Source organism: Rhinopithecus roxellana, chromosome 16 (assembly GCF_007565055.1).
Source record: "Rhinopithecus roxellana isolate Shanxi Qingling chromosome 16, ASM756505v1, whole genome shotgun sequence".
NCBI lineage: Eukaryota > Metazoa > Chordata > Mammalia > Primates > Cercopithecidae > Rhinopithecus > Rhinopithecus roxellana.
In genome coordinates this window covers 58,055,670-58,081,691 of record NC_044564.1, presented here as the reverse complement: position 1 = coordinate 58,081,691, position 26,022 = coordinate 58,055,670, and the positions used below count along the sequence as shown (strand labels likewise).

At 44.5% G+C, this 26,022-nt stretch overlaps 1 protein-coding gene across 1 annotated transcript in view; it reads left to right on the top strand.

Annotated features, from left to right (window-relative positions):
* Nucleotides 1-26,022, top strand: part of LOC104657668 (glycine dehydrogenase (decarboxylating), mitochondrial) — a 71,426-nt gene that overhangs the window by 22,179 nt on the left and 23,225 nt on the right. Inside the window, exons 3-8 of the mRNA XM_030919180.1 lie at nucleotides 2,455-2,590; nucleotides 13,394-13,558; nucleotides 17,450-17,527; nucleotides 18,834-18,981; nucleotides 19,343-19,539; nucleotides 22,214-22,310. Of these exons, the coding sequence (XP_030775040.1) occupies nucleotides 2,455-2,590; nucleotides 13,394-13,558; nucleotides 17,450-17,527; nucleotides 18,834-18,981; nucleotides 19,343-19,539; nucleotides 22,214-22,310 (821 nt within the window). The remainder of the gene's footprint in view (nucleotides 1-2,454; nucleotides 2,591-13,393; nucleotides 13,559-17,449; nucleotides 17,528-18,833; nucleotides 18,982-19,342; nucleotides 19,540-22,213; nucleotides 22,311-26,022) is intronic.

Sequence of the window (26,022 nt, the reverse complement as noted above, 5' to 3'; positions counted from 1 at the left end):
TATAGTGCTGGCCTCTTACCGTATCTCCCTGGGCCAGGGTCTCCCCTCAGTGACCTTTCCACACCAGCAGTAGAATTATCTTCTTATATTGTAAAAAGAATCATATTCTCCAGCTTGATTTCCAAAGGCTAAACTCAGTTTGACAGACAGAGCCCTTCACAGGCTGTTGTCATTGGAGAGCTGGACCGGTGTGGAACAGGGACCTGTCCCCCCTGCACAGGATCATAATTGAAGCCGGACTTGCCTACAAGGCACTGCTAATTAATCTTTCCTCCTACTGGACATCTGAATCATTCTGCCCCTAAGAAGATTATTTGGGAGGTGATTGGACTTCTTGCATGATTGTTCCTAGGGATGCTGTCCTTGCCTATCTTCTCAGATGTGGGTTTATTGCATTTTTACTTGTTTCCTAAACTTTCAGTGGAAGAAGGCAAGATCATCTTCCATAAGGTAGTTAGATTATATTACTCATGAAACTAATACCTTCAAGACTATCCTCTCTTTTCTTTCTTACCCTACTCTGGCAAAGTACCATATCTCCTGTGAATTTATTTCCCGGGAAAGCACGTGGAGTGGTGTGTGTGTGTGTGTGTGTGTGTGTGTGTGTGTGCGTGTGTGTGGTGGAGGGTGAAAGTATTTTACTTGAGGATAAAGATTGATGCAAATAATATTCAGATAGAGTTCAGTAGGGTTAAAACATGTTAAGTGTCTTCCTTGCCAGTTTGCTATCTTAGATTTTGCTGTATCTACATTTTTCTCTGATAGAGGAACAATAAAATAAATCATTTCCCAGGGTTAAGTGACTGAGTCCCTAAGAAGATCTTAAAGAAGACAGACATTTGCCTAAGTAGTTAAGTCCCAGTTAAATTTTAGTAACACGATCTATCTCTATGCAGAGAGGCAAATAAAGAACCATATGTTGTCCTTTGTATCTAAAAAGTACCCTTCAGTGGCGGGGCATGGTGGCTCACACCTGTAATCCCAGCACTTTGGGAGGCCGAGGTGGGCGGATCATGAGGTCAGGAGTTTGAGACCAGCCTGGCCAATATGGTGTAACCCTGTCTCTACTAAAAATACAAAAATTAGTCGAGTATGGTGGTATGCACCTGTAGTCCCAGCTACTCGGGAGGCTGAGGCAGAAGAATCACTTAAACCTGGGAGGCAGAGGTTGCAGTGAGCCAAGATCAAGCCACTGCACTCCAGCCTGGGTGACAGAGCAAGACTCCCTCTCAAAAAAAAAAAAAAAAAAAGTTACCCTTCAGTGTAAGAGCTGTCCATGTAGCAGCTCTCAATTTAGTCCAATGAGTTAAAGTGTGAGACTGGATTACTAATCCTTTCATTTAAAGTCGTGTGACCCCGGCCAAGTGACTGTCTTCAATCCTCAGTGTCCTAGGCCGCATGAAAAGCATATGGTACAATTCCTGGCAGAATAATTTTCAATAAATGTCAAATGCTATTATTATTTTGTTATTATACGAATGACCTGAGAAAGGGTCCCACCTGCATCCAAGTACGTTTATACTTCTTCATTACCAAAGTGCCTTCATGAGAATGCTGGTAGAAACTGCATGAGGGTGTTTTGTTTTTGTTTTTGTTTTTGAGATGGGGGTCTCACTCTGTCACCCAGGTTTGAGTGCAGTGGCGCCATCTTAGCTCACTACAACCTCCACCTCCCAGGCTCATGTGATCCTCCCACCTCAGCCTCCCAAGAATCCTGGACCACAGGTGTGAACCACCACGCCTGGCTAATTTTTTGCATTTTTGGTAGAGATGGGGTTTCACCATGTTGCCCAGGCTGGACTTGAACTCCTGAGCCCAAGCGATCTACCCACCTCAGTGTCTCAAAGTTCTGGGATTACAGGTGTGAACCACTGTCTCCAGCCTTGCATGAGGGTCTTTGATTACAACTGATATGTTCTATTTTTGGGTGATGGCCTTTTTATAAGTTGCCCTTTCAGTGACACAAAGGAAGAATGTGTAACTGAGTATAACAGTTTTAGAGAAAATGTAGGTTATGTGTTAATTAGACTGAAGCCGTGTCTACTTCCAGAGAGTATAAGGCAGTTTAGAAGGTAAAACACAGTATTTTACTGGGAGTAAGACAGAATTTTTATTTAGCGTATATACAGCAGAAACAGAAAGGGAACAGAAAAAGCCTGGAATGAGACAAGTGTAAAAATGGCCAATTCTAGCAAACAGAACTGAATAAGGAAGAGTCAAAACAATGACGAGGGGCCAACCTAGAGGAGAAATTGAGTGTTGTTTGGGAATTTTTTTTTTTTTCTGAGATAATCGCATACAGTACTTAGTGTTGGTTGGATGGATGACTCTTAACATTTTCCATATAGTTATTCTCTCATAAATATTCAAACAAAGTGAGGGTTTTAAACTGTAATTAGAACTCCTTTCTGAGACATCTTCTCTCTGTAACATTTCTCTTTTTCCCACAATCAGGTGAAAATGAAATCCTTGCAACTCTGCATGCCATTTCAAGCAAAAACCAGATCTGGAGATCGTATATTGGCATGGGCTATTATAACTGCTCAGTGCCACAGACGATTTTGCGGAACTTACTGGAGAACTCAGGATGGTAATGTATTTCTCAGTTCAGGAACAGGACTACTATGATTTGCATAATTCTCTCCATCCTCCATCTGTCCCCTGGCAGTCTCAGGGACTCCACACTGACACCCACCCCCCAGTGCTGTCTCCAGCCTCCGGGAACCTACCAGGTTTCTCCGGATTGGGAGATGTTCTTGCTCAAATGTTGAGGAAATAGAAATTTCTTCCCACTTCTAGTCCCATAAAATCTGCTAGGATGCTAAATTGTGGATCTGGTCATCTCTTCCTCTTCTCCAACTTAATTTCTGTGCTGTATTTGAGTAAGATGTGAAACCCGCAGGTGGGTAGATTCAGGGCTTTACTCCTCCTTGGAGACCCTGGGACTTAGGCTACTTCTGAGCTATCTCAGTGAGTCAGTGGTGGAGTCTGGGAGAGAATCTTGGTCCACTGTCTTCTGTCAGGATTCCACCTGACCACCCTGCTCAGATGGAGTCTTGCTGTGTATCCCAGTCTGGAGTACAGTGGCGTGATCTTGGCTCACTGCAACCTCTGCCTCCCAGTTTCAAGCAATTCTCCTGCCTCAGCCTCCCAAGTAGCTGGGATTACAGGTGCACGCCACACGCTGGACTAATTTTCTATTTTTAGTAGAGAGGGGTTTCACCATGTTGGTCTTGAACTCCTGACCTCAGGTGATCTGCCCACATCGGCCTCCCAAAATGTTGAGATTATAGGCGTGAGCCACCACACCTGGCTCTTCTGTCAGGATTTCTAAGGGGGACAGATAATCATGTTCCCTTCCCCTTCCACCTCCAAAATTTTTGATTCACAAATGACTGACAAAAAGACATAGTGTTGGAGACCATAATATCAGCTTTATTGCTAGTACTTTCTAGAGAAAGAGAACATGTGCATTCTGTAGATAGGCTCTTCTAGAAAAGATAAGAGAGAGGCCTGAGCTATGCATGCTCAGTTACTTATTCCAGTCTCACCTCAACAGTTAGATAAGTCACACCTTTTTTTTTTTTTTTCTCCCTGAGACAGAGTCTCGCTCTGTCGCCCAGGCTGGAGTGCAGTGGCACATCTCAGCTCACTGCAACCTCTGCCCTCCAAGTTCAAGCGATTCTCCTGCCTCAGTCTCCAGAGTAACTGGGAATATAGGCGCCAGCCACAGCGCCTGGCTAATTTTTTTGCATTTTTTAGTAGAGACGGGGTTTCACCATCTTGGCCAGGCTGGTCTTGAACTCCTGACCTTGTGATCCACCCGCCTCAGCCTCCAAAGTGCTGGAATTACAGGCGTGAGCCACCGCGCCCGGCCGTCACTCCTACTTCTAGGGGTGTGTGTGTGTGTGTGTGTGTGTGTGTCCATCTGTGTCTGTCTCCTGTCCACTCTGGTCCTCACTGATAGTGGGGTGTGTGTGTGTGTGTGTGTGTGTGTCTGTCCATCCATGTTTGTGTCTCCTGCCCACTCCAGCCCTCACTCATAGAACAATACTGAAAGCATTTGTCCTGCATTTGAGAAAATACTTCTAGTCCACTTTCATGCTATTTCGTTGTTTTCCATTGCTGTTTGCTGTATGATGTAAATAATCAAATAGGCCAGGCACGGTGGCTCATGCCTGTAATCCCAGCACTTTGGGAGCCTGAGGCGGGTGGATCACCTGAGGTCAGGAGTTTGAGACCAGCCTGACCAACATGGAGAAACCCTGTCTCTACTAAAAATACAAAATTAGTCAGGCATGGTGGCACATGCCTGTAATCCCAGCTACTCGAGAGGCTGAGGCAGAAGAATCGCTTGAACCTGGGAGGCGGAGGTTGTGGTGAGCCGAGATTGCAGCATTGCACTCCAGCCTGGGGAGTTCAGGACATCTGCCTCTTCTGTTCATTGGGAAATAATATCGAACTGTGGAGGAGGAAAGGTGGGGACTCCTAAGCCCTTCTTTCCCATCTTTTTGGATTGGTGCCATTTTAGACACCAGAAACATTGAATTAAAATTTTATTTCAAATGAAATTTTAAGACTTAAAATTTTTAGTCTTAAAAGGAAGACATCTTGTTTGAAAATATAAGTGTATACTTCTCATTTCCAGCTTGGAAACAAATCAAATATAGATGAAGTATGATGATAATTCCTAGGTGATTTTTTAAAAGTTAGTTTGTGGAAGAGGTAACTTTAATCTCTAGCAGGATCATCATGATATGAGGACAGAGTAAATTGTTGCCTCTGCAATTCAAAGGTATTCCTAGCAAGGAGCACATATTGGCTTTCAGATTAACATATGTAAAAACCAACTTTCCTAAAGGGAATTCAGGTTTCACTAATGGGAAATCATTAGTTGCATCAACAGGAGCCTTTGAAATACCCAAGTACATGCTCCCAATCAATGAGTGTTAACAATTTGATCAACACTTTGCATCTTTGTCTGCTTTTCCATCATTCCAAATGTAATCTTGGTGCATGCATGCTCTTTGTCCTAGATGCAATTATTTTTATCATTATAGGAGCCAGATGTCTCAGCACAATCATTCCTGTATTGCTGTCTCTGTACATAACTCTTAGTTTCAGTATGTTCCACTTTATTAATAAGGGGACAGGAAAATCAAAGAACTAATTTCTCTGTAGTGTATGTGAATGCATTTGCATTCACAAAGGCTTCTTTTTCATTGTGGTATTGGTAAAAATTTGAAAGGTAAACTCCAAGGTTAATTTCAAAAGAAAATGGCCTGTTTCTTTTCCCCCTTAAGAAAAGCCTCCAAAGTACATGAACGGGCTGCAGCATTCCAGCCGTCTGAATACTGGCCAGCAGCCTTTGCTCTTGGTGACTATACAGAATATTCACCATATTGCTTTCTGGCTGTGGGCGGATGTTAATTTACTGTAGTAGCAGCCAGTGTTTTGAGAAGGAGATGATGTTGTCCTGTACTTTTCATTTGCTTTTCGGGTGCATTCTAAATACTGTTTCTTTCCATTCTCTGAAAGCTGATCTGAACCAGAGAGTGATACTGTGCCCCACCAGTGCTGATAGGGAGGGCTGTGCATATGTGGGTGGTAGACTTCACATTATCATCTTCTGAATGGTTTCCATAGAGATGGAACCAACAAATTCCGGTGACGTGAGGGGAAAATAAATGGATGACATAGCCTCGAAAGAAAACAAACATTTGGGCTCTTGAAAGACAATTTACATCAGGTCTAGAATTTATTTTACGGGGTTCACTATTCCAAATTTTTAACTACTGATAACATCAAAACATTTACATTTTCCTTGTAGCTATTTCTGTTTGTTATAATTTTGGCAGCAGGGTTAAAATGAGAGAATCTCAGGAGTGTTTGTCCTGCAAACCCCCATGACCCCCTTTCCCAATTAATTCCAAAAGAAAGTAACAGCCAAAATGATAGAGAACACTGAATATTTGGGTGAAATGTTAATGCCATGTTGAATATATCAAGCCTCCTATTTGAGCTGAGCTAAATGCCTTCTTGGATGTGCAGATACCTTTTTTTTTTTTTTTTTTTTTTTTTTTGAGACGGAGTCTTGCTCTGTCACCCAGGCTGGAGTGCAGTGGCCGGATCTCAGCTCACTGCAAGCTCCGCCTCCCGGGTTCACGCCATTCTCCTGCCTCAGCCTCCTGAGTAGCTGGGACTACAGGCGCCACCACCTCGCCCGGCTAGTTTTTTGTATTTTTTAGTAGAGACGGGGTTTCACTGTGTTAGCCAGGATGGTCTCGATCTCCTGACCTCATGATCCGCCCGTCTCGGCCTCCCAAAGTGCTGGGATTACAGGTTTGAGCCACTGCGCCCGGCCGCAGATACCTTTTTATATGTTAAAATATATTTAGGAACAAACCAGTTGAGTTAGTCAGTTGGAACATAGACATTATAGATCACAGACACATTTTCTTAATCACCATGTTTTACCTAATTGAGTCAAACTCTTGTAAACATGATGGCAGGCCTTTTGATAGCATTTTTCTCCTGAAATGAGGGTTATTTATCATCCCTCAGATCCGAGGCTCACTGTCCTTTAATAGATCATTGTTAAGAGCATTAATACCTGTTTTATTTCAGTAGTGCCAAACACCTGTAGACTAATACAAGAAGTTTACAGTGAAAGGAGTGAGATTACATATTTGGCATCTTTGCAAAACAACAATTTTAAAGGTCTCTACCTTTAGCAGTGCTAAATAACATTAACCTCACCTTGGACTTATAAAAGGGTTGAGAGAGAAATATTACATAAGGGATGAAAAAGATGTAACTAATTAGAATAAATAGTTTTTTTGTTTGTTTGTTTTTGTTTTTGTTTTTTTCTGAGACGGAGTCTTGCTCTGTCGCCCAGGCTGGGTGCAGTGGCGCAATCTCAGCTCACTGCAAGCTCCGCCTCCCGGGTTCCAGCCATTCTCCTGCCTCAGCCTCCCGAGTAGCTGGGACTACAGGCGCCCGCCACCTCGCCCGGCTAGTTTTTTGTATTTTTTAGTAGAGACGGGGTTTCACCATGTTAGCCAGGATGGTCTCGATCTCCTGACCTTGTGATCCGCCCGTCTCGGCCTCCCAAAGTGCTGGGATTACAGGCTTGAGCCACCGCGCCCGGCCCTAGAATAAATAGTTTTTAAGTGGAAATATGTAATAATATCTAAATAGAATTCTGGGGAAGTCCTTTTGGGAAAGGTCTATCAGCATATGCTTTAAACATTTTTTTGAAGATGAAAATGAAAAAAACTCCAACTTTTCAAGAGCCAGTGGCTCATTGAAAATACTGATCTTAAGCCAGGCATGGTGGCTTGTGCCTGTGGTTCCAGCTCCTTGGGAGGCCGAGGCAGGAAGATCACATGAGTCCAGAAGTTTGAGGCTGTAGTGCCCAATCATTGCACCTGTGAACAGCCACTGCACTCCAGCCTTGTAGCATAGCACAAGCCTGTATACAAACAACAGAAAAGAAAATACGGGTGCGGTGGCTCACACCTGTATCCCAGCACTTTGGGAGGCCGAGGTGGGCAGATCAGTTGAGGTCAGGTGTTTGAGACCAGCCTGGCCAACATGGCGAAACCCTCTCTCTACAAAAAATACAAAAAAAAGTAGCCAGGCATAGTGGCGGGCACCTGTAATCTCAGATACTCAGGAGGCTGAAGGAGGAGAATCACTTGAACCCAGGAGGAGGAGGCTACAGCGAGTGGAGATTGCACCACTGCACTCCAGCCTGGGTGACAGTGAGACTCCTTTTCAAAAAAAAAAAAAAAAGGAAAGAGAAAGGAAAAGAAAATACTGGTTAAATACTAAGTTTCTTTTTTTTTTTTTTTTTTAGACAGGGTTAACTAGCATACAGTGGTGCTCTAATAGCTCACTGTAAACTGGAACTCCTTGGCTCACATAGTCCTCCCACCTTAGCCTCCTGAGTAGGTGGGACTTACAGGTTTCTCGGCAGGCTAATTTTTTTTTTTTTTTTAATTTTTAATAGAGACAAGGTTTCTCTGTGTTGCCCAGGTTGATCTTGAACTACTTGCCCCAAGAGATTTTCCTCCCAAAGTGCTGACAGGTGTGAGCCACCACACCTAGCCTGTATACTGAGTCTTAAAACACATACAGACACATATAGTCAGAAAGCTAGGGATTTTAAAAGTTTTTGAGTGTTCTTATAAATTCAAAATAATTTACAGACGCTAATTTACAGTTGCTATTATTCACTTGAATAATCTTTGGACAGTACATTAGTCTGATTTGAGCGTTAAGAAAAATCTCTCATATGGATGATGTTATTTCCACTGAGCGCCAAGACATACTGGCTAGAGCGAGATTTAGTTATTTGTCCCCGTTCACAAGTACACTCATGCCCTGTGTAGTGATATTTTGGTCACTGACAGATTGTGTATATGACAGTGGTCCCATAAAATTGTATTTCTGTATTTTTACTGTAGCTTTTTGTATTTAGAAACACAAATACTTGGCCGGGCGCGGTGGCTCAAGCCTGTAATCCCAGCACTTTGGGAGGCCGAGATGGGCGGATCACGAGGTCAGGAGATCGAGACCATCCTGGCTAACACGGTGAAACCTCGTCTCTACTAAAAATACAAAAAACTAGCCGGGCGAGGTGGCGGGCGCCTGTAGTCCCAGCTACTCCGGAGGCTGAGGCAGGAGAATGGCATAAACCCGGGAGGCGGAGCTTGCAGTGAGCTGAGATCCGGCCACTGCACTCCAGCCCAGGTGACAGAGCAAGACTCCGTCTCAAAAAAAAAAAAAAAAAAGAAACACAAATACTTACCTGTAGTATTCAGTACAGTTACGTGCTGTACATATTGGTAGCCTGGGAGTGACAGGCTGTGCCATGTAGCCTAGGTGTGTAGTAGGCTACACCTTCTAAGTACGTGTAAGTACACTCTTTGAGGTTCACACAACAATGACTAAATCACCTAATGATGGATTTCTCAGAACACATTTCTGTTAAGCCATGCATAACTGTAGAAAATTAGTAAGATTAAACCTTGGCACAGTGGCTCACTCCTGTTATCCCAGAAGTTTGTGAGGCTGAGATGGAAGGATCACTTGAGCCCAGGAATTTGAGACCAGCCTGGACAATAGAGTGAAACCCTGTCTCTATTAAAAAAAAAAAAAATAGATTAAAACCCAGGGCTTCAGCTGGGTGTGGTGGCTCACACCTATAATCCCAACATTTTGGGAGGCCGAAGTTGGGGGGGTCATTGAGCCCAGGAGTTTGAGACCAGCCTGGCCAACATGGTGAAACTCCATCTCTACAAAAAAATATAAAAATTAGCTGGGCATGGTGGTGCATGCCTGTAGTCCCAGCCACTCGGGAGGCTGAGGTGGGAGGATTGCTTAAGCCCAGGAGGTGGAGGTTGCAGCAAGCCAGGATCAGGCCACTGCACTCCAGCCTGCGTGATAGAGCAAGACTCTGTCTCAAAAAACAAAACGAAAACAAAAACTCAGTGCTTCTTAATACTTAGTAGTTTTGAAGATGCAGGGATACCTGTAAATCACTGTACTGTTTAAGAGAATGCAGACAGATATGCTCTTTCTGGAGAGGAACATGGCACTATGCGCTGGGAGCCTCAGAACTAATTATCAGACTGGGCGTGATAATTACACGTGACTCACACGTGTAATCCCAGCACTTTGGGAGGCCAAGGTGGACGGATCACCTGAGTCAGGAGTTCGAGACCAGCCTGGCCAACATGGTGAAACCCTATCTCAACTAAAAATACAAAATTTAGCTGGGTGTGGTGTCGCAAACCTGTAATTCCAGCTACTCGGCAGGCTGAGGCAGGAGAATGGCCTGAACCCAAGAGGTGGAGGTTGCACTGAACCGAGATCATGCCACTGCACTCCAGGCTGGATGACAGAGCAAGACCCCATCTAAAAAAAAAGACCCAAAAAACTAATTATCACATATAATTTGGAATTCTACTTCTAAGAATGTATCCTTAGGAAATAAGACAGAGATAAGGATCTTCACTATTATGCTATTTCTAATATTTGAAATCAAAAGTGATATTCAACTAGAAGGAATGCATTAAATAAATTAAGATTTACATGAAGAAATTATAGCTTAATAATAACTTAAATAATTTATTTAATAATATTTATTATTTCATATTATTTAATACCATAGAGCAGTTAAAATTATGATTTTGAATTGTATTTAAAGATGTTAGACATTGTTCATGGAATAATGTTAACTGAAAAAAGTTAAGATACAAAAACTTCTTTTATTTTTAGTAGAGACAGAGTCTTGCTATGTTGCCCAGGCTGGTCTCGAACTCCTGGTACAAGTGATCCTCCCACCCTGGCCTCCCAAAATGTTGTTATTACAGGTGTAAGCCTCCATGCCTGGCCAATACTACTTTTAGTATAAATAGTTTATGATGTAGAAAAGAGATCAGAAAAATGCACCTGAATGTTAACTGTAGTTATGTTAAAGTTTGGAAATTGAGTGATTTTATTTCTCAATAGTTATCTGGGTTCTTTTGTTGCAAAGAACATATATAATATAATCATAAAAAAGGTAGTAAATATGTTCCTGACACATAAGAGATGGTTAATGAATGGTAGCTGGTTTCTTTAACGTTTGAAACACACAATAAAAAAAAAAAATTAGTGTTAATAATCTCACCACCCAGAGAAAACCAGCTTACATTTCAGTTCATCTACTTGTTCTTACAAACTTATAAAAGCGAGATCATTTTGTATTTTATGTATTTATTTTTTGAGACAGGGTCTCACTCCCGTCACCCAGGCGGGAGTGCAATGGTGTGATCACGGCTTGTGTGATCACAGCTCATTGCAGCCTCAACCTATCCTCCAGCCTCATGTGTTTTTTTTTTTTGTTTGTGTTTTGAGACGGAGTCTTGCTCTGTCACCCAGGCTGGAGTGCAGTGGCTTGATCTTGGCTCACTGCAACCTCCACCTCCTGGTTTCAAGCGATTCTTCTGCCTCAGCCTCACAAGTAGCTGGGACTACAAGCACACGCCACCATGCCCAGCTAATTTTTGTATTTTTAGTAAAGACCGTTTCACCGTATTGGCCAGGCTGGTCTCGAACTCCTGACCTCGTGATCCACCCGCCTCTGCCTTCCAACGTGCTAGGATTACAGGCATGAGCCACTGCACCCAGCCTTATTTTTTTGTAGGGGGGAGGTTTCATATATTGCCCTGGCTGGTCTCGAACTCCTGGGCTCGAGTGATTGCCCACCTCAGTCTCCCTAAGTGCAAGGATTACAGGTGTGAGCCAGCGCGCATCCAGCCTCCATCTACTTTTCTTTCTTTCTTTTTTGAAAGCTTTGAAACCAACATCTTCTTATCTTTGACAGGGAGTGTGGTGGGGATGTTGCCTTTCCAAGCAGTACAATATCAGGACTTTGAAATAATTTCCTGAGACTTGTATTGGGGTGTTGGTGTGTGGGTGTGTGTATGTGTGTGAGAGAGAGAGAAAGAGAGTATGTGTGTGACAGAGAGTGTGTGTTTGTGTGTGTGTGTGAGAGAGAGACAGAGTGCGTGTGTGTGTGTGTGTGTGTACAACAGAATGGATTTTTGCTTGAACAGACTGGCTCAGCAACTGTAAATTAGTTTGCCAAATTCTAAGTGGGTGGTGAACTGGAATGAATGAGGCACACAATACATGGTGTAGGCAAATAGAAAGGGAAATCTGAACAGAAATGGGGTCATATAAAAGGCATAGACAACAGGCAGGCAGTTGTGATCTCGAATCAGACAAGAGCTACACACATGGCTTGACACCGTGAAGACAGATGTGGCACTACTCCAGCCAAGTGCTTAGATTGCTTGACTAATAAAAAACTTTCATTTTACTCAGAATCATTATTTGCTGTGTAGAAACACGTACACACGCAGGTATACACACATATAAGTTAGTCCATCTGTTAAATAGGAAAGACTTAGTGTATCCATAAAGACAGGCACAGGATGTACAATACGAAGAGAGAGAACAATGTTCCAAAGAATTCATCACAGCACAAAAGAGAACAGGAAAAACAAGCAGTGTCTGCTAAAGGAAATGATAATTAGACAATATGAATATAATACTATGCACTCATTGAAAATGATGCTGTAAAAAATATTTGCTGATGAGGGAGATGTTCATGATATACTAATTTTGTTTTTTTTTTGAGATGAAGAGTCTTGCTCTGTCGCCCAGGCTGGAGTGCAGTGGTACGATCTCAGCTCACTGCAAGCTCCACGCCCCCAGGTTCAAGTGATTCTCCTGCCTCAGCCTCCCAAGTAGCTGGGACTACAGGCGTGTGCCACCACGCCTGGCTAATCTTTTGTATTTTTAGTAGAGATGGGGTTTCACTGTGTTAGCCAGGATGGTCTCAATCTCCTGACTTCGTGATCGGCCCGCCTCAGCCTTCCAAGTAAAATAGGTCAGACGTGGTGGATCTCGCCTGTAAGGATGAAGGAAGTCAATTGGCTAACTCACATATCCAAAGCCACATTCTTGGCTAATAATTGAAGGAGATAAAGTTAGAATCCATGTTTATGTTGCCTTCTAAACATTTCCATCCTGGAATTTCAATAGCCATAGAGTTAACTGCCATGGACTCTTAGTAACCGGATAATGAGAATTCTTAAGTAGACCTCTATTAATTTCTTAGCATGTAGAACTTCTCCTGGTTAACATAAAACAAATTTCCTAATAAATATATAAATAAAATATTTGAGTATTACATGTTAGATTCTTGGATGCTTTCCTATTGTAAACTGTGAATGAGGTCTTTTATCTAGGGGAAAGATAATAGCAAATGAAATTTCTGTTTATAATATTATAGGTAGCCTCAAGTGCAGTGGCTCTTGCCTGTAATCCCAGCACGTTGGCAGGCCGAGGCAGGTGGATTGCTTGAGCTCAGGAGTTTAAGACCAGCTTGGGCAACATGGTAAAACCCTGGCTCTACAAAGAATCAAAAATTAGCCAAGCGTGATGGCACGTGCTTGTTGTCCCAGCCACTTTGGAGACTTAGGCCAGAGGATCTCTTGAGCCTTGTACATTGAGGCTCAGGGAGTCGTGATCATGCTATTGCACTCCAGCCTGGGTGACAGAGTGAAACCCTGTCTCAAAAAAAAAAAAAAAAGGAAAACCAGAGACAGAAAAATAAGTACTGCTTATCCCCAAACAAAGGGTAATATTGTTACTGTGATTTAATTCTAAGCTTCTTTACAAAGGCCAAAAAGAAGCTTACTGATGTGTTATGTAATTCTCTTTAAGATAGGCTAATTATTTTCAGGTACTGAATCCTAAAACGAAGGTATTTTGTGTGCTTCTCTAAACAGCAGAGTCAGAGTTTGGACAAGACCTTTTGTTTCCCTTGCAGGATCACCCAGTATACTCCATACCAGCCTGAGGTGTCTCAGGGGAGGCTGGAGAGTTTACTCAACTACCAGACCATGGTGTGTGACATCACAGGCCTGGACATGGCCAATGCATCCCTGCTGGATGAGGGGACTGCAGCCGCAGAGGCGCTGCAGCTGTGCCACAGGTGAGAGGCCTCCCAAAGTGCTGGGATTCCAGGTGTGGGCCACCTCATTCGGCCTTGTTTTCTTTTTATAGTATATTGTGATATTACTTTAGTCAGCTTTCTAGAGTATGACTTTTTAAAGAAACTGAAAAACTCAAGAGGTTCAAAAACCTAGAAGTTGGATATTTCCTCCCAGGGTCCTTCTTGGTGTCTCTGCCCGGATTTTGGTTGGGGTTGGGGAAGATTAGACGGGAGGGCTGAGGTTGGCAGGTGAGGGGTGAAGACATCTGCGTGTTTGGTGAGGGTACCATTTTTGGGAGGAAGGACAAGGAGCCGGTGCCAGGTCCCCCACTGGGAAGTGCTGGCATGGGGAAGCAGCCAAGCGCATGCCTAGGGGCTGCGAGGGTGGCTCCAGGGGCCAGCGGGGTTGTTTGGGGGACAGGGTGAGGTCTCTCAAGGCAAGGCAGTGAGGTTAGGGTGGCAATGTGACCTTAAACAGCTGACTCGGCGCCTTGCTTTGGGAGGACAGAGGGCAGGAGCAGGGGAGGGGGAAGCTCAATTAGAAGTGGACTTTGGATAGATGTGGTTGGGGGGTGGGGGTGAGGGTGCTGCTTTGAGGGCAAGTGTGGGTTAGTCGTGAGGATCCCCCCATAACACACACATCACTGAGCACTTGGGAGCCTCTCCGTTGTTCCAAACCTTAACAGCATAGCTGAGTGGAAAGGTGTGAGGGTGTCCATTTGGTGGGGTTGTAAGAGCGACAAAGGTCCTGGCACTGTGGTCGAGGGTGGATTCTCAGGCCCATAGAGTAGGACTTCTATTATCTCCATGGCACTTGCATGGAAGTGCCATTAATTTATTTAATCTCTTGTCTATTACACATTTAGTTTATTTCCATCTTTTACTGTTATTAATAGTGCTTCATGTGCATCCTTATAATAAATCTTTGTCAAAACTTCTGATTATTTCCTGAAGAGCCATTTCTAGAAGTGGAGTTACTGAATTGATGGACAATTCACAGTGGTTCTCCAGCTCATCCCCTTCCCTCATTTGCCTTGCCAGTACTTAGGAGCATACCTTCCTGGTGGAATTCTCATGTAGATGGTCATCTGGTTGGGAAAGGTGCACACATTCATGCTGTGTCTTAGGTCTCGTGCCCCTAGCTCTGAATGCCCATGTAAGCCTCTTTTTTGGCTTCTGCAGACTTGGAGTAGGGAGTGAGCTCCATACTTGTTCAGCAGGTTTAGGGGCCTCTGGTGCATTCCAGCCATTGGCCTTTCTGATTCCTGAGCAGCCGTTGGGGGTGGGTTCAGGTTCTCCCTTCTGTCAGGGACACACAGCAACAAAGGGGTGCCGTCACCTGCCTCTCTGGTTATTATTCTTAGCTTTTCACTAATTTTCATCTTCCCTCTTTTTTTAAAAAAAATTGCTTTCTATTTCATTTATTTATTTATTTTAATTTTTTTTTTTCCCCCGAGACAGAGTCTTGCTCTGTTGCCCAGGCTGGAGGGCAGTGGTGCAATATCAGCTCACTGCAAACTCCACCTTCCGGGTTCACGCCATTCTGCTGCCTCAGCCTCCCGAGTAGCTGGGACTACAGGTGCCCACCACCACACCTGGCTAAGTTTTATTATTATTATTATTATTATTATTATTATTATTATTATTATTTTTAGTAGAGATGGAGTTTCTTTTTTTTTTTTTTTTTTTTGAGAGACGGAGTCTCGCTCTGTCGCCCAGGCTGGAGTGCAGTGGCCGGTTCTCAGCTCACTGCAAGCTCCGCCTCCCGGGTTTATGCCATTCTCCTGCCTCAACCTCCGAGTAGCTGGGACTACAGGCACCCGCCACCTCGCCCGGCTAGTTTTTTGTATTTTTTAGTAGAGACGGGGTTTCACCGTGTTAGCCAGGATGGTCTCGATCTCCTGACCTCGTGATCCGCCCATCTCGGCCTCCCAAAGTGCTGGGATTACAGGCTTGAGCCACCGCGCCCGGCCCGAGATGGAGTTACACTGTGTTAGCCAGGAGGGTCTTGATCTCCTGACCTCGTGATCCACCCACCTCTGCCTCCCAAAGTGCTGGGATTACAGGCGTGAGCCACCGCACCCGGCCTTCATTTATTTTTTTGAGGCAGGATTTGACTTTGTCACCCAGGCTGGGGTGCACAATCTCAGCTCACTGCAGCCTTGACTTCGCTGGTTCAAATGATCCTCTTGCCTCATCCCCCCAAGTAGCTGGGACTGTAGGCCTGTGCCACCATGCCCAGCTAATTTTTGTATTTTTTGTAGAGATGGGGTTTTGCCATGTTGCCCAGGCTGGTCTTGAACTCCTGAGCTCGAGCAATCCACTCGCCTCAGCCTCCCAAAGTACAAGGATTACAGGCATGAGCCACCATGACTGGCCAATTTTATTTTATTTATTTATTTATTTATTTTTTTTGAGGCGGAGTCTCGCTCTGTCGCCCGGGCTGGAGTGCAGTGGCCGGATCTCAGCTCACTGCAAGCTCCGCCTCCCGGGTTTACGCCATTCTCCTGCCTCAGCCTCCCGAGTAGCTGGGACTACAGGCGCCCACCACCTCGCCCGGCTAGTTTTTTGTATTTTTTAGTAGAGACGGGGTTTCACCGTGTTAGCCAGGATGGTCTCGATCTCCTGACCTCGTGATCCGCCCGTCTCGGCCTCCCAAAGTGCTGGGATTACAGGCTTGAGCCACCGCGCCCGGCCAATTTTATTTTTTTAATACAAAAATTGGCTGGGCATGGTGGCACATGCCTGTAGTCCCAACTATGTGGGGGCAGTGTGCTGAGGTAGAAGGATCGCTTGAGCCTGGGAGGTAGAGGTTGCAATGGGCTGTGATTGCACCACTACACTCCAGCCTGGGCGACAGAGTGAGACCCTGTTCCCCCCCGAAAAAATAAAATAAGACCAGGCGTGGTGGCTCACACCTGTAATCCCAGCACTTTGGGAGGCTGAGACGGGCGGATCACAAGGTCAGGAGATCGAGACCTTCCTGACTAACACGGTGAAACCCCGTCTCTACTAAAAATACAAAAAAATTAGCCGGGTGTGGTGGTGGGTGCCTGTGGTCCCAGCTACTCGGGAGGCTGAGGCAGGAGAATGGCGTGAACCCGGGAGGCGGAGCTTGCAGTGAGCCGAGTCGCGCCACTGCACTCCAGCCCGGGCGACAGAGGGAGACTCCACCTCAAAAAAAAAAAAAAACATAAAAAAACGAAAGAAGAAGAAGAAGCAGAGGGGTGTGAGCCACGGCACCTGTCCAGTTTACACTAGTATCTAATCACTGTCCTTTGCTTTATTTTCTTTTTCCTCATGGCATATTTTTAAAATTTTGAACCATTATTAAATAATTGTTATTGAATAAACATAGAAATTGAACCATCTTAAGACTGACTTTCTAAATGGGGTTAGAATGGGAATTGGATCTATGAGCAATGCTAATCAGTAAATGCCATTAGTTATTGATGGCTCAGTGTTGTTGTTGTTGTTGTTGTTTTGAGACAGAGTTTCGCTCTTCTTATGCAGGATGGAGCACAGCAGTGGTGCGATCTTGGCTCACTGCAACCTCCACCTCCCTGGTTCAAACAATTCTCCGGCCTCAGCCTCCCAAGTAGCTGGGATTACAGGCATGCACCACCACATCCAGCTAATTTTGTATTTTTAGTAGAGACAGGGTTTTATCATGTTGGCCAGGCTGGTCTCGAACACCTGACCTCGGGTTATCCGCCCACCTTGGGTTCCCAAAGTGCTGGGACTACAGGTGTAAGCCACCGCACCTGGCCTACTCAGTATTTTTTATACTGTGCTTAGACTTACCCTCGGTACCATGTTTGCTTTGCATTCTTAGAAGATGGTCTGATTTATTTAATGTTCATGTTGGAATGTGCTTTTTCTTTTCAACAGACACAACAAGAGGAGGAAGTTCTTTGTTGACCCCCGTTGCCACCCACAGACAATAGCTGTTGTCCAGACTCGAGCCAAGTAATTAATTTTATTCGTGTTTTAAACTCAGGATAATGTCATGTTCATCTCTGCTGTTTCTTTCTCTTTCTTACTTCCAAACTGATTGGAGGTGAATCTGAAACAGGCTTTTTTGCTGTTTAAATTGGGGTTGCTGAGTTTTGCCTTCCCTCTCACTTTCTTCCGGGGATCTCTCTGGTAAGTAAGCTGTGTCAGAATTGAGTGGGGAAATACACAGTTGCCATTGCTTTATAGTAAGTTGTTGTGTTTTGTTTCCTTTTTGTGAAAACAAAATAAAAATATTGTTTTGATCAGGTTTTGGAAAGTTTGAAAAAAAATGGGACTCACATACAACTGTTAGGATTTTGTGTGTATTCCTTGCAAACGTAGTTTACAGAGGATGCACAGAGTCTCTAGGTGAGATGCGATGTAGTTTAAAGTGTGGTGCTTTTCGTTCGTGCTGTAATCAGGTAAAACAAACCTCGCAACGACCACTATTTGTAGATATTTGCTTGCTCCTTTGTAAAAGTTGAGCATTCTTTCCCCTACCCACACCACCATCCCTTCAGAGGAGGGTTTCTGACATATAATTGGCATTAGTTTCAGCAATCTAAGGAAGTTCTTCCTCCTTGTCTTTTTTTTTTTTTTTTTTTTTTTGAGACAGAGTCTCGCCATGTCGCCCAGGCTGGAGTGCAGTGGCACGACCTCTGCTCACTGCAACCTCCACCTCCCGGGTTCATGCCATTCTCCTGCCACAGCTTCCTGAATAGCTGGGACTACAGGCGCCTGCCACCACACCTGGCTAATTTTTTTGTATTTTTAGTAGAGACGGGGTTTCACTGTGTTAGCCGGGATGGTCTCGATCTCCTGACCTCATGATCCACTCACCTCAACCTCTCAAACTGCTGGGATTACAGGCGTAAGCCACCGCACCCGCTCGGCTCCCTCCTTGTCTTACTGATGGTTTTCTATTCACTTGAGAGTGATCCCAGGTGAAAGAGGCGATGGCTCTGTTGTTACAAATATTGGCTCATTAGCCCTAGGAAGCAATGCTCCTGGGTCTCTCTCAGGAGCAGATTGTGACAGGAAAAGGCAAAGGGGAGTCATAGATAGAAGAGAGGAACAGAAGCAGAGCTGTCGGATGCTCTTGAGTTGCTGTGATGCGGTTACCACTGCAGGGCCTGGTGTGGGATGGGATGGGGCAGGGGTGGGAGGCCACTGTGGGAGGGCACAGAAAATGAATGCTGTCTTACTGAAAAAGAAGCGTTAGTTAATTAATTTTCCCTTGTAAACCAAAAGCACGATTCTTTGTTGTCTGTCTTTCCAGATACACTGGAGTCCTCACTGAGCTGAAGTTACCCTGTGAAATGGACTTCAGTGGAAAAGACGTCAGCGGAGTGTTGTTCCAGTACCCAGACACAGAGGGGAAGGTGGAAGACTTTACCGAACTCGTGGAGAGAGCTCATCAGAGTGGGGTAGGCATACCTTTCTTGTGGGGGTCCATGGAGGTGTATCCCAACTTGTATCTGTCTGTCTACCTGTCTCTCTCTCTGTCTTTTCATGTGCTTTAATTTCTTTACCATTATCACATGCGATGGTAAAACTCTCCTTCCTGCCTCCTTGCTGCAACTTTGTTCTGTTCACTGATTCCTGGCACATCATGGGCACTCAGTACATATTTACTGAATGAATGAATGAATGAGCAAATGGTGTTCACAGGATGTGAACATACTCTGCCAGTCTTCCTGTAGTTAAGATAATTTGCTACTTTCCCACTACTCTCAGGGAAAGGTAGTGATCTTATTCCTTTTCTCTTTTCTCTCATTTCCTTTCTAGAGCCTGGCCTGCTGTGCTACTGACCTTTTAGCTCTGTGCATCTTGAGGCCACCTGGAGAATTTGGGGTAGACATCGCCCTGGGCAGCTCACAGAGATTTGGAGTGCCACTGGGCTATGGGGGACCCCACGCAGCCTTTTTTGCTGTCCGAGAAAGCTTGGTGAGAATGATGCCTGGAAGAATGGTGGGGGTGACAAGGTAAAGGGGCTCATGGTTCTCTCCTTTTATTGTGATTATGATTTGCTTGATTCCTTCTGACCACAGATGTTGGTTTCTATCTGAATTCAACTGGGCCATGTTGAGTCAGTCAAGGAAACGTAGATTCAGAAGAACAATTCCATTTGGGGTATGAGCTAGTACTTCTCAAATACCGTAAATTTGTAAAGTTTTGAAAAAATTTGTGTATAATTTATAATGTATCGAAGTCATATAACGCATTTGCTTAGGTTGATGGAAGCCTTGAAAGACTAAATATTTTAGGCATGTTTTGTGTTTAGACAGTTTTGTTCTCAAAAGCATTATGCCACACGGCTCTGTAAAGACAAATGCGCTGAAAGACTACAAAGCACACACTGAGTTTGCTCCGCGTTCCTTCCTAGAGGCTTCTGCCACGTGGCCGTTTGAGTAATTTCCAGATTTCCAAACGTGCTTTCTTGATTGCTTCTCGCTGGTGAAACTTCTCAGATTAAAAACGTAGATGTTCAGAAGTAGTCTTTGTTCCTTAAAAAAAAAAAGAAAAAAAAGGGCTGGGTTCAGTGGCTCACACCTGTAATCCCAGCATTCTGGGAGGCCGAGTTGGGCAGATCACAAGGTCAGGAGTTTGAGACCAGCCTGGCCAATATGGTGAAACCCTGTCTCTACTAAAAACACAAAAATTAGCTGGGCGTGGTGGCAGGCGCCACTACTGGGAGTAGTGCCAGCTACTCGGGAGACTGAGCCAGGAGAATCACTTGAACCCTGGAGGTGGAGGTTGTAGTGACCCGAGATCGCGCCGCTGCACTTCAGCTTGGGCGACAGAGCGAAACTCCACCTCAAAAAAAAAAAGGAAGAAAAAAAAGGAGCGGGGGACCTAGATGCATTCCAGGATTATTACTGGGGAAATTTAGAGAAAAAATTATCTTTTTGATCTTTCATAAAAGCTGAAGTTTAACGTGAGTAGCCTGAATTAGTGAATGATGTGATGATAATGTGAAGTGTGTGTTTTTTAAAATTTTATTTATTTACTTATTTATTTTGAGACCAAGTCTCACTCTGTCACCCAGGCTGGAGTGCAGTGGTGTAAACATGGCCACTGTGTCCAACTAATTTTTAAAATTTTTTGTAAAAACAGAGTTTCACCATATTGCTCAGGGTGGTCTTAGGGCCCAAGTGATCTTCCCACCTCAGCCTCCCAAAATGCTGGGATTACAAGTGTGAGCCACCATGCCTGGCCCCTGTATACTTTAAATCATCTTATAACACTAATGTTATGCTCTAGTTGTTACACTGTATTGTTTTTAAAAATTTGTGTTTTTTTTTTTTTTTGAGACGGAATCTCACTGTCACCCAGGTTGGAGTGCAGTGATACGATCTTGGCTCACTGCAACCTCCGCCTCCCAGGTTCAAGTGATTCCTGAGCCTTAGCCTCCTGAGTAACTGAGATTACAGGTGCCTGTCACCATGTCTGGCTAATTTTTGTATTTTTAGTAGAGATGGGGTTTCACCATGTTGACCAGGCTGGTCTCGAACTCTGGACCTCAGGTAATCCGCCCACCTTGGCCCTGCAAAGTGCTGGGATTATAGGCATGAGCCACCATGCCCGGCTCATAAAATTTGTGTGATTTTTAATTGTATTATTTTTTATTTTTTCAAATGTTTTCAGTCCGTGATTGGTTGAATCTGTGGTGCAGAATCCACAGAGAGCCAACTCCTTTCAATTTCGTCAGCTATTTCCACTTTTCCTGTGTCTCCTGAGAAGTTCAGAGTGAAACTTAATCCTCCCAGTCACCATTATTATATTTATCTGGGAAATTCCTGCAAAATTTTCTTTCAAAATTCCTAGACTTATTGTATATATCTTGGTGTCTCAGAGTACAATCTAAAAATCAGTAATTCTGCTGGGCACAGTGGCTCATGCCTGTAATCTCAGTGCTTTGGGAGGCTGAGGAGGGTGGATCACCTGAGGCCAGGAGTTTGAGACAAGCCTGGCCAACATGGTGAAACCCTGTCTCTTTTTTTTTTTTTTTTTTTTTGAGACGGAGTCTCGCTCTGTCGCCCAGGCTGGAGTGCAGTGGCCGGATCTCAGCTCACTGCAAGCTCCGCCTCCTGGGTTTACGCCATTCTCCTGCCTCAGCCTCCCGAGTAGCTGGGACTACAGGCACCAGCCACCTCGCCCGGCTAGCTTTTTGTATTTTTTAGTAGAGACGGGGTTTCACCGTGTTAGCCAGGATGGTCTCGATCTCCTGACCTCGTGATCCGCCCGTCTCGGCCTCCCAAAGTGCTGGGATTACAGGCTTGAGCCACCGCGCCCGGCCGGTGAAACCCTGTCTCTACTAAAAATACAAAAATTAGCCGGGCGTGGTGTCGGGAGGCTGAGGTAGGAGAATTGCCTGAAACCAGAAGATGGAGGTTGCAGTGAGCCAAGATCATGCCATTGCACTCCAGCCTGGGCAAAAGAGCTAAACTGTCTCAAAAAAAAAAAAAAAAAAAAAAAAAAAAAAATCAGTAATCCTGTTTAGATGAGGAACATTTAGAAATTGTTTCTTTATGAACTTGCACCCAAGTACGTTTGCTGAATTAACTTCAAGCTGGGAAGGAAAGAAGTAATTCTATTTATAGCAGCCCCTAGTGCTGTGATTATCTGTGCTAACTGGATGCCTTATTCTTGGTGTAGAGACACTACTGGGAAAGAAGTGTATCGTCTTGCTCTTCAAACCAGGGAGCAACACATCCGGAGAGACAAAGCTACCAGCAACATCTGTACAGCTCAGGTAAATCACATGTCTGACCTGACTACTGAATGCCTTATGATATACAGAAATGAGCTACTCATTCATTCATTCATTTATTCACCACCTCCTGAGCAGTGAGCACACTAGAAATGGCAAGATCTTATTGGTGTAGAAGGCTCGTTGTCTTATGAGAACCAAAATACTGGTTGATTGGGTGCGGTGGCTCATGCCTATAATCCCAGTACTTTGTGAGGCCAAGGCAGGCAGTTTGCTGGAGCCCAGGAGTTGGAAACCCGCCTGGGCGACATGGCAAAACCCCGTTTCTATGAAAAATAAAATAAATTAGCTGGCAGTGGTAGTATGCTCCTGTAGTTCCAGGTGCTAAGGAGGCTCAGGTAGGAGGATCACCAGAACCTGGGAGGTTGAGGCTGCAGTGAGCCATGATCATGCCACTGCACTCCAGCCTGAGTGACAGAGGTAGACTATGTCCCCAACTCCTGCCCCCACAAAAAAAGTTGAAAAAAATACACTGTGTTTTACTGGTGTTCTTTCTATGCACACCCTTTGCCTATGCATTCTCTTCACCATAGATGTTTTAATATTAAAAAAATAAAGGGCATTATTGGTTTCATTTTACCCATAATCACATCTTCATATCCTGAGTAGGCTAAGCTTAAGAAAGGACAAAAGAGGCTACTCTTCACTTTTACATACACACTTAAAATATATGTAAATAGAAAGATGGATATCAGGGTCTCTAGTGTTCTTGGCATCTGGCCAGGTTTGTTGTGGGTGACAATTGAGACACCCTGTCTTACGGCTGAGAAGGAGCCTCTCCAGGAATGGGTTGAGGAAGGCAAAGTGAGGGCATTTGAGATGACTGCTTGAGGGGATGGTGGTAGTCACGAGGCACTCTTACTTGGAGATTATGACTGGCATTCTTTTTTTTTTTTTTTGAGACAGAGTCTCACTCGGTCGCCCGGGCTGGAGTGCAGTGGTACAATCTCAGCTCACTGCAACCTCTGCTACCCGTGTTCAAGCAATTCTCCTGCCTCAGCCTCCAGAGTAACTGGGATTACAGGCACCTGCCACCACGCCACGCTAGTTTTTGTATTTTTAGTAGAGACAGGGTTTCACTGTCTTGGCCAGGTTGGTCTTGAACCCCTGACCTCGTGATCCACCCACCTCAGTCTTCCAAAGTACTGGGATTACAGATGTGAGCCACTGCACCCGGCCATGTCTGGCATTCTTTAAAAGGATGGGATAAGGCAGGAAGAGCTTCCTGGGTTCTGACCAGGGTTCTGGGTTCTGCTCCTTGAAGTTGCTCCAGGGCTTAGGTCGATGTGTTTGTGAAACCCAGCCAACCCCTAGGGTCAGTTGGAGGCCCACTCCTGGGCATAGGGTCCATTCTAAGTACATCTCTCTCTCTTTTTTTTTTGCTTTGAGACAGAGTCTTGTTTCTCTGTCATCCAGGCTGGAGTGGGGTGGCGCAATCTTGGCTCACTGCAACCTCTGCCTCCTGGGTTCAAGTGATTCTTGTGCCTCAGCCTCCTAAATAGCTGGAATTACAGGCATACGCCATCACACTCAGATAATTTTTGTATTTTTAGTAGAGGCGGGTTTCATCATGTTGGCCCGGCTGGTCTCAAACTCCTGACCTCAGGTGATGGTCCTGCCTGGGCCCCCCAAAGTGCTGGGATTATAGGTGTGAGCCATAGCACCTGGCCTCTTTTTTTTTTTTTCTTGAAACAGATTCTTGCTCTGTTGCCCATTCTGAAGTGCAGTGGCATGGTCATAGCTCACTGCAGCCTCAACCCTCAACCTCCAGGGCTCAAATTATTCTCCAACCTCAGCCTCCTAAGTAGCTGGGACTATGGGTACATTCCACCACACCCAGCTGATTTTCAAAAAAAAGGTTTGTAGAGACGAGGTCTCGCTTTGTTGCTCAGGTTGGTCTCAAACTCCTGAGCTCAAGTGATCCTATCTTGGCCTCCCATAGTGATAGGATTATAGGCATGAGCCACCGTGCCTGGCCATTGTAATTGCATCTCTTCTATGAAGTGTCAGAGAGAGATACCGCAGATACTTCAATGGGAGGTATAGTGCTCTTTCGTCTCAGGGCTTTGGCATCTAGAACCACTTCTGAAAAGCTTCTCCAGGAAAGCAGTGGTCAATAAGATCTTCTTATAGTTGGTTCTGCAGCCACGGGTCTTTGGAGCCATTTCCTCAGTTGGTCCTTTTGTATTATGTTTTGCCTCAGGAAAGTGCCACCTCTTTTCAAATAAGAGCTCTTCCAGTATCGTAGGAAGGAAAGCTGGTTGGCATAAGCTTTTCCTCTGTTAAACAGCAAGCTGATCTTTATTTATTTGTGTTTTTGTTTTTTGGTTTGTTTGTTTGTTTTTTGAGATAGACTCTTGCTCTGTCACCCAGGCTGGAGTGCAGTGGCGCGATCTCAGCTCACTGAAACCTCCGCCTCCCGGGTTCAAGCGATTCTTCTGCCTCAGTCTCCTGAGTAGCTGGGATTACAGGCACCCACCACCATGCCTGGCTAATATTTTTTGTATTTTTAGTAGAGATGGGGTTTCACCATGCTGGCCAGGCTGGTCTCGAACTCCTGGCCTCAGGTGATCCACCCACCTTAGCCTCCCAAAGTGATGGGATTACAGGGATGAGCCATTGTGCCCAGCCTTATGTTCCTGTAGCTTAATTTCTTCCAGTTCATGTATAGCTGATAATTTATTATTTAACTTGGGTTGAAAGGTCTGTATCTTTTCCAGCAATTGTTAAAATGTTTGCCCTGGAGATGGCCATACTCCAGCTTGTGTGATTTTCATCCTCTTATTTTGATGATCTTCTAACTCTTCATTGTCTAATTCACTGCATATGTGTCATTTCATAATTGATTGCATAAAAGAATTACTCATAACTGCAGTTTCACTCTTTGTAAGCATGCAAGTCTCCCTGTTTTGTCAGGAGATGACAGGTGTCTTTTGAGTTGCTCCTTTTGTGCTGTAGGTCTTTGACCCACGTCTTCTGTTGTAGCAGCTGTTCCACATTCTTCTCACTCTTGTTCTTCTGTCTTGGCACTGGGGGGGTCCACTCTTAGTTTTGCATCATTGATGGGGTATAACTCTTTTTTACTCTGAAAGTGTGTTAATGAATTCTTTTTTAAATAAAATTTTCTCTAGGGAGTCTCTCTGAGCCTATTCTGGCTCAACAGGCCTCATTCTAAAACAAAACCAAAAAAACAGGGTGTGATGGCTCACGCCTGTAATCTCAACACTTTGGGAGGCCAAGGCAGGAGGACTGCTTGAGTCCAGCAGTTCATATCTATCCCAGGCAACATAGTGAGACTGCTGTCTTTACAAAAAAGTACAAAAATTAGCCAGGCATTGTGGTGCACACCTGTATCCCAGCTACTCAGGAGGCTGAGGTGAGAGGATTGCTTGACCCTGGAAGGTCCAGGCTGCAGTGAGCTGTGATCATGGCTCTGCACTCCAGCCTGGATGACAGAACCAGACCCCACCTCTACAAAACAAAAAGGAAAAGAAACAATTTTTCTATAAATTTGTGGTGTTACTACAGATGTCTGAATTTTCATTATGTTCTGTTCTTTATATTCTCTTATTTCTTTGCCTCTACCACAATGAGCAGCTCTTTCATTAGCTGTTCTTATTTTTAACATAAAAATCTTTCTAAAATAGAGATGGGAGTCTTACTTTGTTGCCCAGGCTAGTCTTGATCTCCAGGC